Source organism: Hemiscyllium ocellatum, chromosome 1, assembly GCF_020745735.1.
Source record: "Hemiscyllium ocellatum isolate sHemOce1 chromosome 1, sHemOce1.pat.X.cur, whole genome shotgun sequence".
NCBI classification, from domain to species: Eukaryota; Metazoa; Chordata; class Chondrichthyes; order Orectolobiformes; family Hemiscylliidae; genus Hemiscyllium; species Hemiscyllium ocellatum.
Genome location: NC_083401.1, coordinates 76665842 through 76689517, shown reverse-complemented (window position 1 = coordinate 76689517; position 23676 = coordinate 76665842). Strand labels below are relative to the sequence as shown.

General features: G+C 39.6%; 1 protein-coding gene across 2 annotated transcripts in view; it reads left to right on the top strand.

Moving 5' to 3' along the window:
• The window catches only part of plpp1a (phospholipid phosphatase 1a), a 95834-nt gene that overhangs the window by 34678 nt on the left and 37480 nt on the right, over positions 1–23676 (top strand). The window contains exons 2-3 of one of the 2 annotated variants that reach the window (XM_060822980.1): positions 1631–1785; positions 16860–17140. In XM_060822980.1, coding sequence (XP_060678963.1) covers positions 1631–1785; positions 16860–17140 — 436 coding nt within the window. Of the gene's footprint in view, positions 1–1630; positions 1786–10909; positions 11062–16859; positions 17141–23676 lie in introns of both variants that reach the window. The other variant, XM_060823001.1, reaches the window with a different exon arrangement.

The window sequence follows — 23676 nt, the reverse complement described above, 5'->3', positions numbered from 1 at the left end:
TGGTACAATTACAGCATTTAAAAGACATCTAGATGGGTATATGAATAGAAAGGGTTTGGAGGGATGTGGGCCATGTGCTGGCAAATGGGACTAGAAGGAAATGGGTCTGGGTGGTTACTCTTCGGAGGGTTGGTGTGGACTGGTTGGGCCAAAAGGCCTGTTTCCACACTGTAGGGAATCTAATCTAATCATTAATTTGGGATATCTGGTTGGCATGGATGAGTTGGACCGTTTCTGTTTTGGTCTGTTTCCATGCTGTACATCTCTATGACTCTAGTCCATAGCTAAAGGCATGTTAGTTACAGTATTCTGTTCTTACTTAGTTGGTGAATCTAGCAGATAAAAAAATGCCCTAAGTTGAGTTCTAGGAAAGCCATAACAGTGGTTTTGTGAAACCAAACAATGGCATTTCTTGTATAGACGTACCATAGTGTTTGCATTCTGCTGTTATGTGGTCCAAATTTAGCCGCACATTTTGCACAAAAAGTAGATATAATTAACAAATGATGTCAAATCTGAAAGAACCAACTATAAACCTCAAACTCTGGGGCTTTTTGATGGTCCAGTGGAATGGCTTGGCATGTGTTCATACTACAAGTTGTCATCAATTCAAACTGTCCTGAGCTATTCCTTTAGGTCGAGTGTGATTGAAGGCTGCAGAGTGGCAGAAAGACTGTAAAGCATGTCACCCTACTCCAGGATTTCACACACATCTGAGAGATGAGTATAGATTAATATAGCAGAGGCTTTATGTATATCTTTCAGTCCCTGTTTTGTATTATATGGTACTAGAAGTGCAAAGTAAATTAAATGACATTAAAAATCCTTTTAATGATGAGGTAAATATATCAATTTATCTGAACTGATAAGCCTGTTATTACTTTTCTAATCTATTCACACTGATGTTTGTTGCTAATCAAAAGAAATAGATTAGATTACTTACAGCATGGAAACAGGCCCTTCGGCCCAACAAGTCCACACCAACCCGCCGAAACACAACCCACCCAGACCCATTCCCCTACACCTAACACTATGGACAATTTAGCATGGCCAATTCACCTAACCTGCACATCTTTGTATTGTGGAAGGAAGCTGGAGCACCCGGAGGAAACCCACGCAGACACCACAGAGAGAGAGAGTTGCCTGAGGCGGGAATTGAACCTGGGTCTGCTAACCACTGTGCTGCCTCAAGTAAATTCACCAAAATGAGACTTACCAAATAGCAGCCTGAGATCAGTCATGAAAGTTAAAAGTCTTGCGTGAACGTCAATACTACAACAATTAATTTAAGTTCATGTCATGAGAAAACAAATAGAATTTCCATCTTGGAATGAAACAAATATGTGGCTACTCAATTTGTAGTAAACACAGAATTGCCAATCCTAAACCTATTTGACAAAAACTGAAGCAAGGACATATAATGCTGTTATAAATTAAGTGTTCTGTGTCTGTGAATTAGGCACAAAAATCTATTTACTTAAGTCTTTTAATTCAGAATTGAGTCAAAATCTGACAAGTGAACTGTTTTGTACTTTGAAATTCCTGGAAACAGAATTTGTGACTGTTAACTCTTGTAAAGTTTGTCAGTTGAAGGTGCACTTAAAAGCTTCTTTTTCTTCCTTCCCTACAGCTGGTATGCCAATGAGCGTTTTAAATTTGTTCAAAGTAAAACCATTTCACAGAGGTTTTTATTGTGATGATGAAAGCATCAAGTACCCATTCAAGAATAGTACCGTCACTTCCACTGTGCTGTATACAGTGGGGTTATCACTATGCATATCATCTGTAAGTAGCTCAAACTATCTGTAGAACAATCGAGATTGGCCCTTAAAACTCTTGATAGATGAGTGAATGGGAGTGATAAAAGCATGGTGCTGACATAGCCTACTGGTTTAATTAGAATCAAACCTGCTTTTTATTCCTTTCTATATTTTCTTCGTCAATTTTAATCTTAGCCAAATGTAATATTTTAAATGTAATCATAAAATTATATGATGGATTTTCACTAATACTGTATTTCAGCCTGTCACTACTAAATAAACAGCTATTACCAATATTAGGTGATGGGGAGGTGGTGCATCTGTGGGTCTAGTGTATGGATTGCACAAGAAAAAGCAGGTATAGATCCCTTGGGTTGAATGGTTTTCTTCAATGCTACAAACCTATAAAGATTTATGCAATGTAATGAGTGAGCAATAGCTAATGGAATAATTAAAATTAAATTTTATTTAAGAAGTAGGATTTTGTTTGTTGCAGTTTTATGTGCCTGGCTACTGACTGTATTCTATTTTGCCTATGAATGCTTTGATCTTTTGAATGTGTCAACAGCCACACATTCAGGTACTGGCTTGCTTCAATATTATTATCTTTTATCCATTGTATGCCAAATTATTACTGCAACTAATCAGCACTGCTGATTCGTTTAGCTTTTTTGTACTCTTCCGTACAATGTCAACTAGTCTTGGAACAGGATGATACTGAGCTAAGTGTTTCAGATCCTTCTAGAGAAGAATATTCCATTCTTAAGTAAACACTGAAAAGAACTGGTTGGCACCCAGCTCCCACACTAGAACAGTGCAGATCAACTCAAGAGTCACTAGTTTAGATCTCAGCTTCTGATGACATCAGTCTTCCCTCATTACTCTTGTTTCCATTGCCATTTCCCAGCTAAAATCCTAGTGGTGCTGGAGGATTCCAAGTCTTAGGGCTGAAATGCTGTATTGGACACAGTAACTGTGTCCCTGCCTATCAGTTATAGCATAGCATTGACTGCTGCTGTTAAGTCAGCATGCCCCCCTCCTGGTTGAATGGAAAGGAAGGGATGGGGAAATATTGAAGCCTTGAGTCTCAGTAAAACTGAGGATGCAAAAACTGTCCAGGGCCCACAGGATGCAGCTTGCTATCAAACTAATGCATATCACCAAGTTTGCTGGTGTCTGAGTATCTGAGATTGGCAAAATGAATGTTATAAATATTAATATTTATACTTTATTGATCTCATAAAAAGCAGAATGGTTGCAGCTAAAATTCACGCATGATGTGCAAAAATAATATGAGTGGTGCTCACGGTACAGCAGATGATTTCCGTTTATAATTTGAAATTGTAACTGCATTTCAACTGAAAGAAACTTTTAAAGTTAATCCTATATTCCATGGATGCAGAGCTATTTCACAGACTAATGTTATTTGACTTTTAAATGCTGATACATCAGAAAAATTATTTTTATTGTAGGAATGAAGTTCATTGTTGGTAAAATGTTCAGCACTCAGAGTTACTCTTGCATCAGCATGGAAAGACGGGAAATCACTATACACACTTGTAATAGTGATTGCTTGTGCCATTAGTCATGCTACAATACAAGCATCATGTCCTTTTTTTTTGAAAAGAAAGACAATTTTGTATTGTAGACAGGCACCGTGGATTTAATGTTTATAATCTCTCATCCATGTTAATGCCACTTTCACTGCATTTGTACATGCTGATGGGAAGTAGTTTGATCCAACTCATTGCTTCTAAATATAATGTGGAGTAAGAGTCTTATTTTAAGGTGATTATTAGGAATTGATCAAGTAAAACTTGTTGAGCTGGTGACCATTTTACAGCTTTGATGTTGGTTGAAGGAATAATCTTTTCTTTGGAGATCTCAATGAGGTGCTGGAAACATTACTTTATGACAGGGGTCTTTGATTAATTTTCAATATCCTGATTTCTTATTTCACCGTTCCTTTAATTCTGTGGATAAAACATGACATTAAAATAACAAGTCATCTGTGAATTTGAAAGTCACTGTTTGATTGCAGCTTCTTGCGTTTTATTCCTGCCTGTACATTCTCTTCTGTTGCATTAGTTCTATTGGATAACTCTTAATCCAGTAGCATTCCAACTTCTTAGCAGACAACTTAGAAGATGTTTTGCTGACTAAATTGCCATCCTTTTTGCAGAGATTAAAGAGCACAGGAGAGGGAGAAACAATTTGGCTTGATTCCTGGTTTCCTCCTTCAGAATTTTCTTTGAAACTGTTCCCTTTGGAAGAGGTTTTGCAGCTGTCTGCCTCAGAAGGTGGTGGAGGCAGGGTCATTTAATACTTTTAAGAGAGAGGTGGATGGATACTTGTTAGGCAAGGGAATCGGGGTTGTTGCGTAGATCGATAGCTGAGAATGTGGGAACACAATCAGATAGCCATGATCTTATTGGATAGTGGAGCAGACTTGAGAGGTGAACTGGTCTGCTACTACATATGTTCCTATTTCACACATTAGTACAAATTGTAAACAATTGGCAAATTGAAACACAACTAGCTGCCTAGTGATTGTGGTTTTGCTTTTTGAAAATCACAAACACATTTTGGCCTCTTCTGTGGTCAACAGTTCCATTGTTAATCGTTTTTGTGCAATTTTTGATTTTGTTTCAAAGAGGGAATAAAATAGTAACTGTTGCAAAGTGATGGAGTTCATTTAGCATAACCATATGCAGCAGAATCTGTGTAGATCATCTTAATCGAGTTGAGTTGTGGCTTTTGAGCTTTGCTGTGCATTTAGTTCCTGAAAAATTATAGAGCAGCAATTCCATTCTTTACAGGTTTACTTCAGGAATACAGAAAACCACAATAATGGTGGTATGATGAAAACATGACTGCCAATTTCTGGTGAGCAAATTGTACATATAGTATGTTACCGAGCAATGAAAGTAAACCACAGAATTTTGAAACTTTGGGTTACTCACAAAACATTTGGAATATTGCTGCAAAATGAAAGCGAACACAACTTGAATGTAGTTGGTGGTAATGTTCTGCATTCCAAATCCAGTTAGCTCATGGAATAGTCCTGTCCATTATGTCCAAACTGGTGCAGCCTGAGAATCAACCTGTTCATCTACATAATTCATGGCAGAAACATGGGACCTTTCAAATTGAAGTAAAGCAGATATGTGATTCCCCTATACCAACCATAGGGAGCAAAATTGCTGCTATTTAGGTGATAAAAGTGATAGAACAAAAGTCTTCTGTATTTTCAGTGATTTATGTCAATAACATTGTCAGTTCAATTCTTAGAATCCCTACAGTGTGGCCTTCAGCCCACCAAGTTCACACTGACCCTCCGAAGAATATCACATCCAAACCCATTATCTATTACACTACATTTACGCCTGACAAATGAACCTAACCTCTTACCTTGACATCAGTGTCGCTGTCATTTGCTGCTTCCTGCTTATTATTACAGAAATAAGTATCTTTTAATTACATCAGTTTGGGGCAATTCAATGCTGCAATATATATTCTAACAATACCATGTGAAATTTTAGAGCAGAATCTATTTACAAACATATTATCTCAATGATGAGGAAAGGAACGACTCGTTATCATGCCTAGCCGTGCCGTGGTGACTGGATCATCATGGCTAAACCAACTTAAGCCATTTTTTCACAAACATGTAATCTCCGGGGTGAAGTGAAAACTCTGGGTACAATGAAGAAAAAGATATTCTGAAAGACTCCTCCCCATCCTCTTGGTATTAATTTGCATCCACTTGGAGATCATTTGGATGAAGTGTTCTCAAAATATGATCTGTATTACAGCTACAAATCCTGAACTGCATTACAACTCCTGAAGACATAGAGAATTAGCACCTACCACACTAGCTGGCAATGCATGCAGATGTTTGCTCGAGGAAAGGAACACCTGTCCAGTCTTCCATCTGCTCTTACTCTGACATTGTTTAAACTTCAGATCCCTGCCCTCCCCAATCAATTAAAATTGAATAATCTGTTAATAGTGATTGGATCTGTATTTTTAAATATTTTATAAACTTGCTATTTATTTTGTAGTTTAAGAGGATGACCTCAAAGGTAGTGATCTCGGGATTGCTACCAGTGCAGTGGTAGCCAGCGTAGAAATGAAAGAATAGGCAGGATGAACACGTGGCTTGAGGGATAGTGTAAGTGACAGGGGTTCAGATTTGTGGGACATTGGGACCAGTTCTGGGGCAGGTGGGACCATTACAAATTGGATGGTCCACACCTGAACCAGACTGGAACTAATGTTCTTGAGGGAGTTTTTGCTACTGCTGTTGGGGAGGTTTTAAGCTAATGTGGTAGGGGGCTGGGAACCAGAAGAGAAAGACTACTAAACAGTGAGGTGGAAACTAGATACTGTAAAGATCATGAAGTTAGCATTACCAAGAGGAAGAGTAGGCAGAGAGCAGATGAACACAAAAGAACTGGTGGTTTGAAGTGCAAATACTTTAATTCAAAAAGTATAATCGATAAGACACATGAACCTGGGACTTGGATTGGTGCCTGGGAGTATGGTGTTATTGCAATCACAGAGACCTGGTTGAAGGAAGGGCATCATTGGCAACTAAATGTTCCGGATATAGATGCTTCAGACAAGACAGGGAGAGAAGGGTGGGGAGGAGTTGCATTGCTAGTCAGGGATGATATCACAGCTGTGCTAAAGGAGGACACTAGGGAGGGCTTAAGCAGTGAGGCCTTATGAGTAGAGCTGAGAAATAAGAAGGGTACAGTTACATTGTTGTGGCTGTACTACAGGCCTCCCAACAGTGAGCATGAGGTAGAAAAACAAATAGGTAAACAAATTATGGAAAGATGTAGAGGCAACAGGGTGGTGGTGATGGGAGATTTTAATTTTCCCAACATTGACTGGGATACACTTAGTGTCAGAGGTCTGGATGGGTTTATCAGTGATGGGCAACATGGTTTTGTGCAGGGGAGATTGTGCCCTATCAACTTAATAGAGTTCTTTGAGGAAGTGACCAAGTTTATAGATGAAAGAAGGACTGTAGATGTCATATACATGGACTTTAGTAAGGCATTTGATAAGATATCCCATGGTAAACTAATAGAGAAAGTGAAATCACATGGTGTGCAAGGTGTTCTAGCCAGGTGGATAAAGAACTGCTTGAGCAACAGAAGACAGAGACTAGTGGTTGAAGGGAGTTTCTCGAAATGGAGAAAGGTGACCAGTGGTGTTCCACAGGGGGTCAGTATTGGGACCACTGTTGTTTGTAATATACATCAATGATCGAGAAGAGAGCACTGTTGGTATGATTAGCAAGTTTGGAGATGACATGAAGATTGATGGAGCAGCAGAAACAGATAGACTGGCGAATTGGGTGGAGAAGTGGCGGATGGAGTTCAATCTGGGCAAATGTGTAATGATGCATTTGGGAAGTCTAGTTCTAAAGCGAACTATACTGTAAACAGAAGAGCCTTGGGAAAAGTTAATGAGTAGAGAGATCTGGGAATGCAGGTCCATTGTACCCTGAAGGTTGCTTCACAGGTGGATAGAGTGGTCAAGAAGGCTTATGGTATGCTTGCCTTCATCAGACAGGGTGTTGACTATAAGAGCTGGCAAGTCATGTTAAAATTTTACAAGTCTTTGGTTCGACCACATTTAGAATACTGTGAACAGTTCTGGTCACCACATTACCAAAAGGATGTGGACGCTTTGGAGAGGGTGCAGGGAAGGTTTATAAGGATGTTGCCTGGTATGGAAGGTACTAGCTATGAAGAGAGGTTGAGTAGGTTAGGATTGTTTTCGTTAGGAAAAAACAGATCGAGGAGGGACTTGATTGAGGTCTACAAAATCATGAAGAGTATAGACAGGGTAGATAGAGATAAGCTTTTTCCCAGGGTGAGGTATTCAATAACAAGAGGTCGCGCATTCAAGATGAGAGGTGAAACATTTAAAAGGAATACACGTGGAAAGTACTTTACACAGAAGGTGGTAGGTGCCTGGAACATGTTGCCAGCAGAGGTAGTAGAGGCAGGCACAGTAGATTCTTTAAGGTCCATCTGGACAGATGCTTGAATAGGTGGGGAGCAGAGGGATACAGATGCTTAGGAATTGGGCGATAGGTTTAGACAGTGGGTTTGGATCGACTCAGGGTTGGAGGGCTTATGGGCCTGCTCTTGGGCTGTAAATTTTCTTTATTCTTCTTTGTTCTCTTCTTACCAGATTACTTCAAAGTCTATAATACTATAAAATAGACAGACTAAGGCTTTTGAGCGTACCTGAGTAACTGATGTTGATTAAGCTAATGACCACTCTCATAGGTTAGACTGCATTGGGGAACTATGATCTGTCCAGTATTAAATACTGTCTTTTGAATTAGATTAAAATGCTTTATTAGTTCATAGAGCCCAGCTTTAGCTACAGTTTGGTCATGAAGATTTAGTCATTGGTGCATAACACCAGAATCTTTTCTTCCCTCAACTTCTCTCAGTATTGTTCCCTGCAATGATACAGATCATCTACGTTGGACTTAAAAACATGCATGACACTATATTTATCTAAAGTAAACACAATACAACACTTAGTCAAAATCTGAAGAAGTCATACTGGACTCGAAATGTTAGCTTTGCTTCTCTTTCCGTAGATGCTGCAGTACCTGCTGACTGCATTTTAATAACCTTGTGTCCTTGAATCTCTTTTGGTCTCCAGTTCTCCCAGATTTTTGTTATTTAAAAAATACTTGAATGCATTCTTTTTTGGTCCAGTTAGAATGATCTGACAATTATTTGCATTGAAGTTCTCTAATGCAGATATTTGTGTGATGTCATGAGACCATTGACTTCATAAAACCTAATTTTCCCTGAACTTCGTCCCTTAATCACTTTTGCAGTGTTTGTCCAGAAAAGTTGTTAACCCATCACTTTGAAACTACCTCCACACAAATCTGAACAGGAGGAAAAAAGATCAAAAGGTAAATGCCCTTATGGTATGAATATTTTCTGGAAATATCTGTGCGGAGATAGAAATTCCCTTCGCATCACAGGTAACTGTTCTAATGCCTGCTCCATTCACTTGTCAAACACTCAGCAGGCCCAGTTGATTCATGTTGGTGGAGGAATTTTAGTGTACGTGGGCTCCCTTTTAAAATTTTTAAAAATGCAGGAGCAACTGACATGTGTTGAGAAACTTGGAAGCCAAGCTACACATTCTAGGAGAAAATGCTGCCTTGTGAGTGCAATTATTTCTGCATTATCAGCAGTGATGAGGCAATGGACAAGATGAGAATAATCAAGAGGATTTTCCTTTTATAACCCTTCCTGCTGTTGGCAGTATTACATTGTTAGAAGTCCAGTTAAGACGAGTTACAACACTGAACAAACAGGCCCAGAGGATATCGATGGTGGGTCTTGGCAGCAGTTATAAAACCTAATTTTATTCATAGCTTTTCTGCATAAAATCCTGTTTCAATATTTAATTTCTGGAGAGCAATTCCAGAATTTTCTCTCTTGTTAAGTCTCACAACCATTTTGAAGATATTTCCATCATGATATTTTGCTAATTTTTGCTTCTCCTCTGTTGTAAAATAAATGTTAATAGAACACCAAACATGCAGTTTGGGATTTTGTTTGAAAAAAAACTGATAATTGAAATAAATATATTTAAATTGCTACACTGTTTAATCTTCACACAATACAGAGATAATTCATGCCTTTTTTTTAAAAGAAGAAATGATTTGTATGACATTCTGCCAAAAATATAGACATTAATGTTTATCACTGGCAGGTTATCATCTCAGTTATCATTTCAAGTTCATGTTCAGAAAGAATTTATATGAAAATCTGATTACTTCTGACCTTTGTTTTATGACATTATGATGAGGCTCAGTTCCATAAGTTGGAATTCCTGATGTGGAGCTTTGTGTACAAAGAATACCAAGTGAGACTTAGGTACATATATCCCAGGGGTCCTGCACAATTGTCCATACATCTGTTTGAATGGACGCCCACAGCATAATTCCCTTTGACAATAGCAGTACTTCATGAAATTTGCAAGAATATATCAAGTGGAATCAAAAACCTCTGTTTAACATATCTAATAACATTTCTTTCTGCCATTCTCAACCTTTCCTCTATATTACAGTACCATTCATAGGTGCTGGAAACCTTTTAGTCTATCACCCAAATGGCCATTCTTTGTATGAGAGTAGCAATATGCTACATGACTATGGAGGATAAAAACTTGGAACTGTCCCCCAGTACAAATCAAGGGAGAAAGCTGGACAGAAATAAGTAGCTTCAATAGATTTAACTTCCTGAGAAATCTTCTATGTTTGAACTGAGGGAGTTGTATCTCAAGTAATCATAAAGTTCAAGTTTATGGTAGGTTATTAAAATGATCAGCCGTCAACGGTCCAAAGTGTGTGTATTGACATCCATTTAAAATTTTTGATTGTTCGTTCTAGTTCTGTTTCGCTGCTTTTTGAAAGCTGTGACTTTTACCTTTTTTTGTACTGTCCACATTATACTCTTGTGACCAAAAATGGCTGGTAGCTATGTGGCAGCAGACATAGAATCACTACAGCATGAAAAGAGGTCATTCGGCCCATTGGATCTTCACCAACTCTCTGAAGAGCATCCCACAAGACCCAGCCCCCTCCACTCTATCCCTGTAATCCCACATTTACCATGGCTATCCCACCAAGCCTGCACTCTATGGACGTATGGGGCAATTTAGCATGGCCAATCTACCTAACCTGCACATTTTTGGATTGTGGGAGGAAACCAGAGCACCCAGAGGAAACCCACATAGACATGGGGACAAGGTGCAAACTCCTCACAGACTGGAATCTAACCTGTGTCCCTGGTGCTGTGAGGCAGCAGTGCTAACCACTGAGCCAATGTTTCACATCTCTAGTGATTTCTACATTTCTATGCAACAATAATGATTATGTGCCTTCTAAGTGGACAATCACCCTGAGACGACCATGTGCTGTGACCACTCAATTTAATGTCTGTTTATTTTCTTCTGTTTTAACCTGTAGTTTGGAGCTAGACAAGTCATTCAACCAGGTAATATTTTGACATCAATCATTGAGCAATTCACACAGTATCTGGTTATACTGACGGTCTGGTTTTTTTTATTATTGCTTTCGCTAGCTGGATTGCCCTTTGCAATTCTTACACTGATGCATTCACCATTCAGACGAGGATTTTACTGTGATGATGAAACTATCAAGTACCCATACAAAGAAGACACCATCCCCTACCAGTTATTAGCTGGCATATTTATTCCAATTATTCTGCTGGTAGTAAGTCAACTTATTTTTACTCAATGCAATTTGCTTTTATTTGCCTGTTGCAAATTCTGTTGCTTCGTCACTGATGTGTCCATCAATCACACTAAGAAAAACTTCTGGCCTGTTTGACTTTACTTTAGTCATTGCTTGAATAAATTAGTGGGTAAATAGAAATTTCAGCCAATACTTAACTGCCCATCAAGTAAGCCCATGGTTGAATTCCCAGCCATTGCTGAGTGTAGTACTTGAAGTTTGCCTTATTGCTGCAGTCAATATCCAGTCACTATCCAGTGATTCCTGGGGAAGAGGGGGAGCTCAGTTAGCTCAGTTGACTGGACAGCTGGTTTATGATACAACGTGACGCCAACAACGTGTTTAATTCCCACGCTGGCTGAGGTAACCGTGAAGGACTCTACTCATCATCTCTCCTCACCTGAGGCGTGGTGATCCTCAGACTAAACCATCGCCAGTTATCACGCTCTCTGTCTCTCTAATGAGAGAGCAGCCCTATGGTCCAGTAAGACTAAAGTGATGACTGACTCCTGCAGTAAAATTTAACTGTGCATGTCAGATTAGACTTTGTTAGCACTCAGCAAGATGGAATCAGCTATTGATAGTCATTTTACAGAAAAGCAATTGTAATGTTTGCACAAAACTATTGAACTACTGGATTGCCAACTTTGTACTTAAGATTATCAGTACCTTTAGGAGAGAAAGAACAGAAAGCAGTATTTTCAAGACAGAAGACAATATCCTTGAGTTTCCTATCCCATTGTGTTAGCAAACCAGGAAATGGAGAAGGAAAATTGGATGAATTAGCTTCTTGTGAGCACTTGCCCCTTGCCATCATTTATGACATTTTCTGCCGGAAGTGATGTTGTCTGCTAAAGTATGCCTGAGCTTGTCATGAAAAGAGTGAATACATTTATATGTTGTGTTTCCTTTCCTTTCCACTATTGCAGACGAGACACAATGGACACGTTTGCATCCCTTGTACCTAATGTTGCTATCGGTTACACAATGGGGGTAACTTTAAAGACCAATTTCCTTTGGAAATGATACTTTACAAATCTTCAGGTGGGACCACAGGCCAACTAAGATAGTAATTGGCATTATAAATATCTCCAGTGCTGGCTAAAATACATAAATGGTCCTGACCCACATATGTAGACTGAGGTCAGAGGACTACTGACAATGGACAGAAGGCCTACATATATTTTTGATTTGGAGATGCCGGTGTTTGACTGGAATGCTTCATTAATTAAGCCCTTTTTCTTGAAGAAAGTGCTCTTTTAAAAAGGTATTAGCCAAATTTAAGAGTTGAGTTTAAAGCAATATAACAAAGCTCAAGAAACTATTTTAGAAATTGCAATCAAGTCAGAATATATGAACAAAGTTAAAAATCACACAATACCAGGTTGTAGTCCAACAGGTTTATTTGGAAGCATTAGCTTTCGGAGAGCTGCTCCTTGTACAACCACCTAATGAAGGAGCAGCGCTCCGAAAGCTAGTGTGTTTCCAAATAAATCTGTTGGACTATAACCTGGTGCTGTTTGAGTTTTAACTTTGTACATATATTCTGACTGTGAGGAAGGCATATGGTGTACTGGGCTTTATTGGCAGAGGAATTGAGTTCCGGAGTCCTGAGGTCATGTTGCAGTTGTATAAGACTCTGGTGCGGCCTCATCTGGAGTATTGTGTGCAGTTTTGGTCGCCATACTATAGGAAGGATGTGGAAGCTTTAGAACGAGTGCAGAGGAGGTTTACCAGGATGTTGCCTGGAATGGTAGGAAAATCTTATGAGGAAAGGCTGAGGCACTTGGGGCTGTTCTCATTGGAGAAGAGAAGGTTTAGGGGAGATCTGATAGAAGTGTATAAGATGATTAGGGGTTTAGATAGGGTAGATACTAAGAACCTTTTACCGCTAATGGAGTCAGGTGTTACTAGGGGACATAGCTTTAAATTAAGGGGTGGTAGGTATAGGACAGATGTTAGGGGTAGATTCTTCACACAGCGGGTTGTGAGTTCATGGAATGCCCTGCCCGTATCAGTGGTGAACTCTCCTTCTTTATGGTCATTTAAGCGGGCATTGGATAGGCATTTGGAAGTTATTGGGCTAGTATAGGTTAGGTAGGATTCGGTCGGCGCAACATCGAGGGCCGAAGGGCCTGTACTGCGCTGTATCCTTCTATGTTCTATGTTCTAAGTTATTTGTTGGTTTCATCAGCTACTCTTGATTTAAGGATAGTGTCCACCCAGGGTCATGGATCTTCATGCAACTGGACAGGCTGATTTTGGAGCTGCTGATATTTGTGCAAGTGCTGCAAGACGTGCTGTAGTGGAATCTGGGACACAGGATTTGCTTCTTTCTCTCTTTTTGTCTGCTGCTGTCTACCTCAACAATAAAGTATTTGGAATGAAGGAATATATGGTTTCATGGACAAGTAGTTACCACTTTGGTAGCAAGCTCCTCTCCAATTAATAACCTCAGTGCTGCCTTGATGAAGGAGCAGTGCTCTGAAAGCTTGTCATTTCAAATAAACCAGTTGGACTGACGTCGTGAGATTTCTGACTTTGGCCAAATTTTTGAGGAATGTCTGTGAAGATTTTACTTTGTCTTGCCCTGGATCATTGGCTCAGCAACTCACTAGATCAACTTGCTAAACAGTTCAGCAAGAATTTTCTGCCTCAAGGAACAAAAACTATTTTCTTAAAGCTCTCTGTGAGTCTCTGATTTGGTGCTTTATGTAATTCTGGAGTAAAACCTGTTTATTCACTTCTAACTATATAACTAATTTTAGTTATATACACAATAGGTCATGTCAAAAAGACATGAAATTCTTGAATTGTCACATTTTATTCTCTGCTGTAAAACAATTTCAGTAAGTGCTGCACCTTTGCTTGTTACTGAATAGCATGTAATATTGTAATAACATGCTGTACCCAATTCAAGGCTATCTAACAATATAATGTTAAGCTAGTTTATTACCCTAGCAAACACAAGGTGACTCAATGTTTTCATGGATTATGTTGGATTTGTTTTTGACCTTGCTCGCTTAATTCAGAAGGCATTAAGGATCAACCACATATTGTGACAGATAACATCAACGAAGCAGCAGGTTCCTCGGTTCTTTCTCTGTTCTGGGTCCATAGTTCAAAATTTTTAAACACATTTTACAGTTTGTTACGGTAGAATTTGATCTTAAAACTATTTGGCTGTATCCAAGTATTCCACACTCTATCCTCTTTGTTACCATAGCCATATTGTGGTTATTGAATATTCAACTTCCACAAGTCTGACATTTGCTTCATTAACCAAGTTAGAGGATTGGTTCAAAGGAGTCTTGAAGATGGGCTTTTCACTGCTCAGTGACCCCTGCAATCTGCTGTCACAAATTACAAGTCAACTTGCAGTACTTAGTGCTCTGTGCCTGGGATTCAGTGGAAAAGAAGGAAGAGAGAGAGCTTCTACATTGTCTAAAAGCACCAAGCTTCCTCAAATAGTTGAATCAGTCTCCTACTCTTCACACTGTGCTCCTTGTGGGCCATTGGACTCTGCTTTGCATAGTTCTTTTGATATTGGAACATTTTGCAACATGCAGCAGACCGATTATTTGGTTCTGATGGGAGGTAATTGACCTGGAACTTTAAACGTTTTCTTCAGATTCTGAGTGTTTGCAGCATTTTCCTTCTTTGTGATTATTTTGGATTCCTCAACTGCACCATAAAAGTGGTCCATTTGTCAGGACCTCCGCTAGTCCTGGTACAGCTTGCAATTGGGATATCAGTATGTTGGGTACAGCCACAGTGTTACCCCACCCTAGAGTAGTGAGGGAAGAGGCAGCAGTTAGCCATGCAGAGCTGTCCCTTTGGGATGGCCTGCAGGAGCCTCTGGGTAGCAGGGCTGTCCCCACTAGTCAGGGGTAGACTGCTGGCTGCAAAAGCTGAGCTCAGCTTAAGGCCTCATCACTTTTTGAATTTGATCCACATGTCACCTTGCTGTGGAATCTCCAGTTATCCAAAGGTACAGTACCCACAACCTTGGAAACCCTTAACATTAATTGGACAGCATTCCCCAAAAGAGCGTCTTAATTGACCACCTCTGGCAATGTCATGTACAGAGGCAGAACTTGGTCAGTGGATTGTGACTCTCATTTATTTCTGATGGAAGAATGTTTTCAATAGCAGAAAGAGTTTTGCCCCTTTTTCTGAGCTTTACAAATAAGTGCATTCCATGAACCATGTTCTGCATTGGTCTGTAACATTTGCTGCTGTTCAAGCTTGTTAACAGCCCTGACTGGGGAGGAGAGACTAGGTCTTCCATCAGCAATCCTGGCCAATCTGTGTGAATCCTTACCTTGTGCAGATACCATGGGCTGTTACATAATAAACTCATCATGGATACCTCCTGATCATGGCATTTGTACATTTGTTACGGCCAGTTGCCATGAATGGAAAGATAGTCCTTCTTGATCGTGTAGACCATACGCTTGATGTCAGAAGCCCTGATGTCCACAGGATTCTGGTCTTTTGGGAATTGTGCCTCATGGTGAATATTCCATGATTAATCCAACTGATGCCTTACTTTGGAAGGACAAATATTAGAAATACTATACGTGTTATGGGGAATGGACCCATGGACACATGGCATATTCAAAGGTGAGGCCATGGGAAAAATCATGGCAATCTGGCTCAATGATGTCTCCTTGCTCTTTTCCCAAAGGTGGTTTCAGTTCTGATTCGGCAATCCCACTCAGCAGCAGCAGGACGCCATTTAGGGCTAATCAGCGGCCATTTCATACCACCTTTCCAGTGTAAGTCATTGTAATGGCTGAAACCTCACTCCCCTGTTGGGTCTTTAGCAAACCAAGTAACAGAGGCACCTACACAGCAGCAGGTCAGAGAACTGAGACAAATAATTTGAATTTACCCACAAAAGGATGCAAATTGACAAACCTGAGGTGGTCTTCATCAGATGTATGCTTGCAATTTCCTCCAGTCTCCTAGGGACAGCAGGAAGGGATAACACTTGCTGGTGAGCAAGTGGTCGCTGTTTCTTCCAGCTACTCTAATCCTTTTTTGTCCCAACTATCTTCTGTCCAAGGCACATCAGCAATATCCACTGTGCAAGTACAGTGAAGGCTGCCTACTGACCTTGCAATTACATTCAATCAATTTCCCCCCCTTACCTCCACAAGCTGCTCAACATTCAAAATTGGAGATAGCCTGTTAACTGGGAGCATGCCCCAGGATTTTCTTCTGCAAATAAGTTTGACACCCAGGTATATTTGTGACAAATTTAAAATTTTTCATGTTGAAGAGATTCAGCCTTAGGTCTTTGTTTAGTTTATTATTCACTGATTTTGTAGTTGTGTCTTTGAGCAATTTGGTGATAGAGAAATTCAATGATGTGGTAGCTGCCATTGCCAGAGGTGGGAGCAGCCTGCAGCAAATCTGCAGTTCTCCTCACGTTGTGATTGTCTGTGTATTGAAACACTGCTTCTGAATTAATGAGTAGCCTTCACTGATATCGGTCTTAGTTACAGTTTGAAAATTGCAGTATATCAAAGAAGGAACACTGTACACATGAGCACCACTCAAAGTTTCACTTCTAGTGAAATAAAAGTCAGCTTCCACAATGAATCATAATTCAAAATATTGAACCTGATAAAATGTGATTTCATTTTGCTTTTGCTTCTTTTTCCTGTGATTACCTTTGCTGACCTATTTGTGGAATGTGCATGTTTTGTCAATTATGTGTATTCATTATTTCCTATGCAGATCTGATGCCCTGCTTTTCTCTGTTGCAGATAATCGTGGGAGAAATAGCTTCGGTTCATTGGAACCGTTTGTACTCAAACTCCTTTGTTAGAAATTCCTACTTAGCCACTCTTTACAAGGCCATAGGTACATTTTTGTTTGGGGCTGCAGCAAATCAGTCCCTGACCGACATTGCCAAGTATTCCATTGGTCGTCTTCGGCCTCACTTTATTGATGTTTGCAAACCCGACTGGGCGAAAATCAACTGTAATTTGGGATACATAGATCAATTCACATGTCTGGGTGACCCAAAGATGTCCATAGAAGCACGGTAAGTAAGACGTTAGCTGGATATGAATTGTACAGCTGTACAACCAATGGGCAGTACCTTTAATCTGCTGCTCATTATGTTACAAATTTCTTACATTATAGAGAATAATATTTTAAACTATCAAATGTGCAAGGCATGCAACTGAGTATTATAAAGCAAGATTTGACACTGCTGACATTATGGAGACATTAGAAATAAAACAGGAAGTACTGGAAAGCCTAGCAAGTCTGATAGCAAACATGTAGAGAGTAAAAGTTACATTTTCACATTCACATGACTTTTCTAGAAATATTGAGATTTTGGAGATATTAGGGGATTTGGAGATACTAGGATGGATTATCAAAGACATGGTCAAACTTCTGCAGAGAGTCTTAACTAGTGAAACAGAGATTGTTGGATAGTTTTCAGAAAGGAATTCTGGAGTAGGATGGATGTTAGCAACTCAAGGTATGCACGTCACTGATGGAGCCAATAAATGTGGATGTTCAAGGGGCCAGAATTAGAGAAGGGCAGATGTTTGAAGGATTGAACATCTGGAGAAGGTGACAGAGTTGTAGAACAGGCAAGGCTATAGATAGATGCAAAAGAAAGATGTGACTTTGAAGCTAAGGCACAACTTGACCAAGAGGTCATCAGGGAGAAAGATGATAAGTGAACAGGACTTGATGTGAAGTATTGTGGTACTTAAATTTTAGTGCCAGTGAAAATCCAGGGATATTGGCCAAATGACTCATCAACTGGCAGATCATACCAAACAGCATGCCCCTTTGGCTGTTTGTGATAGAGTGCTGGACATATTCAATGCTTGCGAAACTCAGGACATAATGTCAACAGTTAGGTGTGATTTCATGGTCAGGTAGTGCTTGCAGAACAATCCCAACTGCATTAAAAATTACATTAAGGACTAATTTAAGATTATCACTTGACTACAACTGCATTGTGGGAACGCAGTTTGAATATCATAACAAGTTCTGGCACTCCAACTACTGATACTCCATGTATCCTGTGTGTTGAGTTAGTTTGCTCAGCAATTTAGATTTTACATCTCACTCCTGTTATGGACCAGGTCAGACCCCTCAAAGCATTTCAAGAAAAAAGCCCAGACCCTAAGTTTGCTAGTTGTTTTAAGCAGGTGTAGAGTAGATATTCCAGCTGGCCCAACCACTTAGTTTTAAGCAAAATAGAATTTATTTGCAAGATAACTGAATGAAACAAAAACAAAAGAGAACAGAATGTAGAATAACGTAACCTATTCAAAAACCCAACAGGTAATTCCAATTTAATAATGCTGTTCCAAATACTTGCAACAATCCCCATAAACACTCCTTGGCATAAAAGGTAAAATCAAACATAGGGTCTTGCAGGAGAGATGTCAGAGAGAGGGAGGATTAGCATGGACCTGCTTCTTTGGGTCCAGCAGCTTCTCAATCAATTGCTTGCTAAAACCAAACCAAACTGAGCTGGGAGAACTGGCCACTTTCCCTTTCATTGTACCAGTGTTTTTTTAAAACTTGAAAACCTTTTACCTGACTCAGTATCTATTAGCTATAATCAAACTGGCCCTAAAACCCTTCAAACCTAGACACCCTGAAACCTGTGTCTTTACAACTGCTCTGAAAAAGGAACGTAATCTGGTTAAAGGAGCAGCAGCATCACACTCCTTTGATCCTCTCCTGCCTATTGTAGGGATAGGTGGACAGTTAGTATGAACACAATGTTTTGCAGGTGACGGTGTTCCAATTTGGAAAGTATAACACCCTTTGAAAAGACCCTTTGTTTGCAACTCAGCTTGTTGGATCACTTAGAAAATTGTATTGTCCCGGTTCCTAATAAGGCTTTTCATGTGTATCAGGATCCTGAGACTCAGTGCTATGTTAATAATTTCATGGAATTCTAATATCCTGAACTTGAGATCCAATTAATCAATTTACTCCATATTTATCGTAAATTGAAGTTTAAGATACCACACCATAATAGTTTCCAAGTGTTTAATGAACGTTTGATCCAATTTCATAAAGTTGTTTTCAGCTCTGAGGTTTTGCTTGCAGATAAAGTGCATACACCCAGTTAGAGAGCCCAATAAGACCAGAAGGATTGATCTCTATGGATAGAAGGGCTTGTTAGTCGCTTTGTCCAACCTCTCAACCTTGTAGGAAAAACTCAGCATTGAGAATGCATCATTAAAGTCAGAAAAGAACAATACCATGTGGTGCCTGTAGGCTGTTGATAGTTGCTGATCAGCTACTGCAGCATGAGCTCAGAATTTGGTGTGATTTCCGGAGGTGCTCTGGATGGAAGGTATCTCTGAGTCAGCAGCTTCCTACCCTGGTGAGTTGGCTGCAGGCAGCAAAGACTTGGCCCAGCTTCAGGCCTCATGAGTTTTACTTTGTGCTTTTACTGTAGGGACCAGGGGTTTGATGCACTCCAGAAAGCAGAATGGAACTATAGAATTTGATGAATAGCTCAACATGAGAAATGAGTATAACTGGAAGAGCAGTAAATAAATTGCTTGACATTTTACAAGTTAACACCTGTTTCAGATTATTGTAAAGTGAGATAGATTTCAGTTTGATGAGATTGGGGTTTGCAATGTAAAAATTCTCACTCTTGCAGCAAGTAACATCTGTTTGGATATTTGTTATTCATGATTCTGATTTTTAACTCATGGGAAAAAGGCTTGTTGGGCTAAACTCCACAGTTTACAATGAGGCATATGCAAGCATAGAATTGATATTAATCCCGCTCTATGGGAAAAGAGCTTAAAGCTTATTTTATACTAGCAAGGAATAGCACATAATGGTAAAAACACTTTGCATCGTATTACATGGAAGAGTCTTATTTGAATAGTCCTTGGAGGTGCTAGTAATAAGGAAATTATAGGCATGACATTTTATATTACGCATACTGCATTCTTCAAAAAAGGAAACAAGGCCAAAAAATGAGATGTATATTACAACGTAATGCAAAATAGGATAGTGTTTAACAGATGGCCACTCCATTCCCAGCGAAACAGAAATTGACCCACATTCACATTCACTAAAACACATAGTTCTCTGAAAAAACTGCCAGTGAATGTTCACTATTGCTATGATTGTTGGCCATAGATTTGTGTCTGAAGTGCTTCATTGTAATTAAAACAGATGTTTTGGATATTTATAGATCTCAAATAGTCTTTTTGAAAGCCAGTGTTAACTGTGGCAAACAATTGCTTGTGCATTTTGTTGCACAAACAACTGAGTTGAAACATTTGCGGTGAGGGTGAAACCTATTCAGTTGCATTTAAAATATGCAGAATTAATTATTTATTCACTTAAGGTAATGATTCTCCATAAGAAATAGAAATCTAGGTATTTTGTTTTCATCAGATGCCTTGATGTAAAAACTATCGACATTATGTTACCTGATTTATTGGCACTTGTCTTTGAAAATAAATAGCAGATGACTAAGAATATCTTAATCCCTTAGCTCGTTTCTATCCTCATTGCAATGCACAAGACAGACTGCTACAGCCAGTTACTAAACAGTCTTTGGCGTTGGCTTTATATAGTTCGGCCAGAAAGCCATGAACCTATTCAGTGAAGACTTGCCAACTCATCTTGTGACCTTTGATGAGTTGAAGTAAGCTGCATGCTTTTCTCGTGAAGTCAAACATGCATAGAATTACAAACTTATACACTTTTGCCAAATAGCAGAATAAAAGTTCAGAAAGTAATGGTAATGACAGAAGTTCCTGAGGCGAGTATAATTCATTGTATGAGATGATTGGACGAACTCCTTCAATAAATCTGTCAAACAGCAAAGGCTTTGGAAAACACAGAAATGGAAAAGAAATTTGCAGAAGGTTTGTATTTAAACAACAATTACTATTATGGGGATCAAATTACCAAGTTTTAAAGGAGCACTTTTTGTTCTGCAATTGTACTGGGTCAGAATCCTGGAATTCCCTCCCTAATAGCATTGTGAGTGTTTTTACAACACAAGATCTATAGCAGGTCAAGAAGACAGATCACCGTCACATTCTCAAGGGCAACTAGAGACTGGCAATAAAGTTCTGACCCAGCCAGGAATGTCCACATCCTATGAATGAATTAAAACAATATTTCAGCTTCTTCTGGGCTTTAAATTTGATCTGTGTAAAGCTCCTGGTTCATCCGCAGGTGGACTAGAAATGAGTGGAATTGGAAAATGGAAAGATTGGCTGAAAAGTTACATTTTAATCAATGTTTTGTTCTATAACTTAATAAAATAGAAAGATGGGTTAGTAAATTTGCGGGTGACCATAAGGTTGGTGGAATTGTGGACAGTGCTGAAGAATGTTGCAGGTTACAAAGGAACATAGATAAGCTGCAGAGCTGGGCTGTGAGGTGGCAAATGGAGTTTAATGCAGAAAAAGTGTAAGGTCATTCACTTTGGAAGGAGCAACAGGAATACAGAGTACTGGGCAAATGGTATGATTCTTCGTAGTACAGATGAGCAGAGAGATCTCAGTATCCATGTACATAGATCCCTGAAAGTTGCCACCCAGTTTGATAGGGTTTTTAAGAAGGCATATGGTATGTTAACTTTATTGGTAGAGGAATTGAGTTTCGGAGCCACGAAGTCATGTTGCAGCTGGACAAACCTCTGGTGTGGCTGGACTTGGAGTATTGTGTACAGTTCTGATCACCACATGATAGGAAGGATGTGGAAGCTTTGGAAAGGGTTCAGAGGAGATTTACTCTGATGTTGCCTGGTATGGCGGGAAGGTCTTATGAGGAAAGGCTGTGGGACTTGAGGATGTTTTTGTTAGAGAGAATAACAGAGGTGACCTAATTGAGACATATAAGATAATCAGAGGGTTAGATAGGGTGGACAGTGTCAGCCTTTTTCCTCTGATAATGATGGCTAGCATGAGGGGTCATAGCTTCAAATTGAGGGGTGATAAATATAGGACAGATATCAGCTGTAGCTTCTTTACTCAGAGAGTAGTAGGGGTGTGGAACATACTGTCTGCAACAGTAGGAGACTCGCCAACTTTAAGGACATTGGATATGCATATGGATGAGAATGGAATTTTGTGGGTAAGATAGGCTTCAGATTGGTTTCACGGTCAGTGCAACATCGAGGGCCAAAGGCCTGTACTGCGCTGTAGTGTTCTATGTTCTAAAACATGACTTGATTTGTTGATCTTATTTTCTTTCCTTTCTCCCATTTATCTTTGCCAGTTCTTTGTGTAATGGGCCACTGGGCGATGAATTGGAAACACTGTGTTTTTCCTTATTCTTTTTCCTTTTGAAAAAGTGGCTGAATGAATCCTGCCCAGAAACCCACTCAGCTTTTCACTCTTCAGGTGTCATCTCAGGTTTTGCCTCCTTTCTGAAAACCGAAAGAACTGCGGATGCTGTAAATCAGAAATAAAAACAGAAATTGCTGGAAAAGCTCAGAAGGTCTGGCAGCATCAGTAAAGAGAAATCAGAGTTAGCGTTTCAGATTGAGTGACCCTTCCTCAGACCTCCCTCAGAGTTAACTCTGATTTCTTTGTTTTTGATTGCCCTCCTTCTGTAGGCCTGAGTTTGCAGGTGAGCAGGCAGTCTCCTTGGAGCTGAATGGAAGTAATTAAAATAGGTAAATATGAATGTGTGGACAAGGAGGAGTAGGAGAATCGATGTTTCAGGCATAAGCCCTTCACCATTTGCTCCTAGTTCTCTTGACTCTGATCTCCAGCATCTGCAGTGCTGACTTTCTCCAAAGAGGAGTAGGTAATTTCATCCCTTGAGCCTGCTCCAACTTTGCTGATAGGCACAGAGGAATTAGGAGTGGGAGTAGGCAATTTAGCCCTTTGAGCTTGCCCCACCATTTAACGTGATCATGGCTGATCTTCTCCTGGTCTCAGCTCCACTTTCCTGCCTGCTCCCCATAGCCCTTTATCCTACTTTTCATCAGAACGTGCCTGTTTCTGTGTTGAATAAGTTGATAGATTCTGCCTCCACTGCACTCTTGGACGGTGAGCTCCACAGATTCTCAATCTTCTGATCTGGTGTCTCCCCCTGCCCACCTTCTATTGGGGAACTCAGAAGTGTGATGTTAGTTTAACAATGTTTAAAGTTCTGCAGTAAATGCCACTGACATTTTCTACTGGTTTCTGATCCATCATAGGTCCCACTGTTCCAGCAGAGACAATTACTCGACAATTTTGTCTGAAGTTCTTTTTTAATTCATTCATGAAATGTGTGCACGATTGGCTAGAGTAACATTCATTGTCCATTCCAAAATGTATCAGCCGTTGAAATATATCCGGTGTGCCTCAGTGTAGTTGATGTTTACACAAGCTGTATGGAACTCATTTCTGGAAAAATGGCATTTGATAATGATTGTATTGGATTAGCTGAACAAATGGAGGTTTTTAGAGTTATTGACTTGGGACAATATAAATCAATCACTGAAGACAAAAACTGTATTAAATAAATTTCTCCAATTCTTGTGATAAACAATGTAATTATTTCTTGAAAAATACAATCCTGTCAGCATTAACCTATTTTTTTTCCAACTAAATGTTT